Below are 4,309 nucleotides of genomic sequence, written 5' to 3'. Positions count from 1 at the left end.
CTCTTACTGCCCAGGATGGAGTGCAGTGGCTCAATCTCACCTCCCGGGTTCAAGCGATTCTCCTGCCTCAGCCTCCCGAGTAGCTAGGATTATAGGCTTGGGTCACCATGTCCAGCTAATTTTGTATTTTTAACAGAGACGGGATTTCTCCATGTTGGCCAGGCTGGTCTTGAACTCCCGACCTCAGGTGATCCACCCGCCTTGGCTGGATGCGGGTGGATGCGGGATCCATCCCGCAGTGCTGGGATTACAGGTGTGAACCACCGCAGGGCAGAAGCCAGCCATTTCTTTCCTATGGCTGCTGGGGTCCGAGGTGGGGTGGGTGGGGGCCCTAGGGGAAGCCTCCAGTTCTGTTGCTGTTCTCTGCACCATCCACAGTGGCAGATCTTGTGCCTGCCTCCCCCTGGCTGTGTCCAGCCGTTTCTCTGCACGGAGGTCTTAGCGCCCCGTAGGGGTCGATCTCCAGGTAGGCCGAAGGGCACGCAGGTTTTGTGAGTGGAAGAAACACCCCAAGGCCTGACCTTCAGACCAGCTGCACGTTCAGTCAGAATCAAGTCAGAGCCAAGCGGCATCTTGGCGCGGGCAGGTTCCCGTGGGGCCGTTGCCTTTTGCTACATGGTGTCACGGCTTGCTCCTTATCAGTCTGCTGGGGACGTGTGTCAGCATTCACGTCCCTCTTGGCAGTCGGCGTTGGGTGCGGCATAAATTAAGGCCAAATTGCATTTCCTGCACCCGGTGGGACAGCAGGCTTAGTGTGGGCCTGGCTGCGCCTTTGCTGGAATCTTTGATCTCGCTGCATTTGTGGAGTTGCTTTTCAAAGGCAAGAGTGTGCAACATTCCTTGCCCCTCTTCTTCCCTGTAGCAGTGTGACTTGGAGGTCCCCGCAGGGCGCACGCCTCCCCCTTAACCCCAGGTGACCTGCGTTCAGGCCTCTAGGTCATCTTCTGTGTTATTTATTGTTGTGTTTTTGCAGTGAAGGCTGCACCAGACGCATCTGTACCTCTGCCCTGTGCGTTCTGTCTATGGCACGGGTTCTGAGGATTCTGAGTCTCAAGGTGGTGGTGTTGAAGCTGCATGGGATGGTTGCAAAACTGCTCTGCGAGATCTCGGCCTGTCCATAGCCCCCTCAGCGACAGGCAAGGGAGATTTCACCCCATCGAGAGCCCTTTTTGCCATCTAAGGGGATGTACCATCTACAGGTTCCAGAAATTAGGACGCAGGCGTTTGGCACCGTTTCCTGCCAACTCCAGAGGATCAGACGTATTGACCTTTAGAGACTTATAGATGTTTTGGAATTACACTCAGTGGAACTTTATTTATTTATTTTTTTTAAGAGTTGGGGTCTTGCTTTGTTGCCCAGGCCAGAGTGCAGAAGCACAGTCCTGGCTCACTGCAGCCTCAAGCCCCTGGGCTCAAGTGATTCTCGCACTTCAGCCTCCCACGTAGCCAGGACCACAGGTGTGCGTCACCATGCTCAGCTTATTTCTAAGTTTTTTTTTTTTTTTTTTTTTGAGACAGAGTCTCGCTCTTTCGCCCGGGCTGGAGTGCAGTGGCCGGATCTCAGCTCACTGCAAGCTCCGCCTCCCGGGTTTACGCCATTCTCCTGCCTCAGCCTCCCGAGTAGCTGGGACCACAGGCGCCCGCCACCTCGCCCGGCTAGTTTTTTGTATTTTTTTTAGTAGAGACGGGGTTTCACCGTGTTAGCCAGGATGGTCTCGATCTCCTGACCTCGTGATCCGCCCGTCTCAGCCTCCCAAAGTGCTGGGATTACAGGCTTGAGCCATCGCGCCCGGCCTATTTCTAATTATTTTTTTAAGAGATGGGATCTGTGTCATCCAGGCTGGTCTTAAACTCCTGAGCTCAAGCAGTGTTCTCCTGCCTCGGCCTCCCAAAGCGCTGAGATGATCAGCGTGGGCTGCTGCGCCTGGCCGTGCTCAGTAGAATTTCTAATGGTCAACTTCTGAGTTTCTGGAGTAAATATTTGAACTTGGTTTTTATTCCTTCGCTGGAATATTGGGCTCCACTCGCTCTTGTTTTCTTTAGACTCCTTCAGCCTGTCCCCACGTGAGGCTCCTCTGGTTCCGACTTCTGTGCTGACGTGGGTGGCACTGAGGTTGTGAGGGCCTCCTAGAATGTGCCCTGGAGCCACGTGAACAACATACAAGTCTGTTCCCAGCTGCCTCCCAGGAAGACAGTTCCGCCGGGTGCTTTAAGCCGGGCACAGCAGCTCGTGCCTATAGTCACAGCTATCTTGGAGGCTGAGGTTGGAGGATTGCTTGAGTCTAGGAGTTCAAAGCCAGCCTGGCCGACATGGTGAGATCCCACCTCTACCTTTTTTTTTTTTTTTGAGATGGAGTTTTGCTCTTGTTGCCCAGGCTGGAGTGCAATGGCACGATCTCGGCTCACTGCAACCTCCGCCTCCCGAGTTCAAGCGATTCTCCTGCCTCAGCCTCCTGAGTAGCTGGGACTACAGGCATGAGCCACCACACCCAGCTAATTTTGTATTTTTAGTAGAGACAGGATTTCTGCATGTTGCTCAGGCTGGTCTCGAACTCCTGGCCTCAGGTGATCCACCTGCCTTGGCCGCCCAAAATGTTGAGTGGGGTTACAGGCCTGAGCCACCGTGCCCAGCTACAAAAAATTTTAAAATTAAAAAATTTATTTGGCCGGGTGCGGTGGCTCAAGCCTGTAATCTCAGCACTTTGGGAGGCTGAGGCGGGCGGATCACGAGGTCAGGAGATCGAGACCCTCCTGGCTAATATGGTGAAACCCCGTCTCTACTAAAAAATGTAAAAAACTAGCCGGGTGAGGTGGTGGGTGCCTGTAGTCCCAGCTACTCGAGAGGCTGAGGCAGGAGAATGGCATAAACCCGGGAGGCGGAGCTTGTAGTGAGCTGAGATGGCGCCACTGCACTCTAGCCTGGGTGACAGAGCGAGACTCCATATCAAAAAAAGAGAGAAAAAAAAATTTTATTTAAAGTAGGCCAGGTGCAGTGGATCACTTGAGGTCAGAAGATCAAGACCATCCTGGCCAACATGGTGAAACCCCGTTTCTACTAAAAATACAAAAATTAGCTGGGTGTGGTGGCACACGCCTGTAATCCCAGCTATTTGGGAGTCTGGTGATGGGCGCCTGTGGTCCCATCTACTCGAGAGGCTGGTGACGGGCGCCTGTAATCCCAGCTGCTCGGGAGTCTGAGGCGGGCACCTATAATCCCAGCTACTTGGGAGGCTGAGGCGGGAGGGTTGCTTGAACCTGGGAGATAGAGGTTGCAGGGAGCTGAGATCGCACCACTACTAGTACTCCAGCTTGGGCGGCAGAGAGACTGTCTCAAAAAAAAGAAAAATCTTACTGTGGATTTTGCAGGGTGGCCCATCAACTGGGCATGTCCCCATCCCCCCAGCCCTGCTCAGCCATGGCCACTTCTGTGATCTCCGTTTCTGTAGGAGAGGCACAGCCCAGTGAATGTTCCTAGAGGCAAGAAAGCCTGTGGGACAGAGCCCTGAGCTCACCCCCGCTGGGCATATGGCACGTGACTGCCACACCACAGCCACACCACTGCCATACCACAGCCACACTGCAGGCGCACCATTATTGCCACACCGCAGGCACACTGCTGGCTGGGTGGGGCCGTGTTGGCCGAGGAAGGGCTCGCCTGTGTCCACCATCAGGCTGTGGTTGTCAGCCCATTCCAGTCCTGCCTCAGCCCAGCACCCTGAATGCTGGGAGCTCCACACCCGCCTGCCCCAGGGAGTTCCAGCCTGTCGAGCGTCCACCCCGCCATGGTCATTGTGTACATTCCATGAGCCGTGTGAGGGAGCCTCCAGGACCCATGGAGCTGTGTGTCACACAGCCCAGGTCCATCCAGCGCCCATCGGTCAGGGGCAGGGTGGGGCCCTGCATAGGGCCTGAGATGGCGCCATGGTCTGCACCCAGCTGGGCACCCCAGAGCCTTGGCGGGCGCCAGTGCACGATGGGTTTCAGAGGCGGGTCTCTTCCCTTCCCTGCGGTTTGAGGCCGGGGCCGCCCCCACGCTGCAGGCTCCTCTCTGGCAGGCTGGTCACGGCTATGCTCTCTCTTCCCTTCAGGACTGGGTTATGACCCCTACAACCCCGAGCTGCCCAAACCCCCCTCACAGAGGGAGAATGGCACCCTGGGCCTGGGGGAGGAGCCGCGCCCGGACGTGCTGGAGTTGGAGCTGGTCAACAAGGCCATTGAGGCCGTGCGCAGTGAGGTGGAGCTGGAGCAGCGGCGCTACCGGGAGCTACTAGAGACGGCCCGTGAGCACCGCGCCGCCGAGGCCCCCGCC

At 56.2% G+C, this 4,309-nt stretch overlaps 1 protein-coding gene across 1 annotated transcript in view; it reads left to right on the top strand.

Annotated features, from left to right (window-relative positions):
• The window catches only part of REXO1 (REX1, RNA exonuclease 1 homolog (S. cerevisiae)), a 50,665-nt gene that overhangs the window by 23,392 nt on the left and 22,964 nt on the right, over positions 1-4,309 (top strand). The window contains exon 3 of the mRNA XM_011964112.1: positions 4,089-4,308. Within this exon, the coding sequence (XP_011819502.1) occupies positions 4,089-4,308 (220 nt within the window). The remainder of the gene's footprint in view (positions 1-4,088; position 4,309) is intronic.

The sequence above is a fragment of the Colobus angolensis genome, unplaced genomic scaffold, assembly GCF_000951035.1.
Source record: "Colobus angolensis palliatus isolate OR3802 unplaced genomic scaffold, Cang.pa_1.0 Scaffold64, whole genome shotgun sequence".
In the NCBI taxonomy this organism is placed as follows: domain Eukaryota; kingdom Metazoa; phylum Chordata; class Mammalia; order Primates; family Cercopithecidae; genus Colobus; species Colobus angolensis.
Note: the sequence above shows the minus strand (reverse complement) of the source record. Positions and strands in the feature narration are given on the sequence as shown.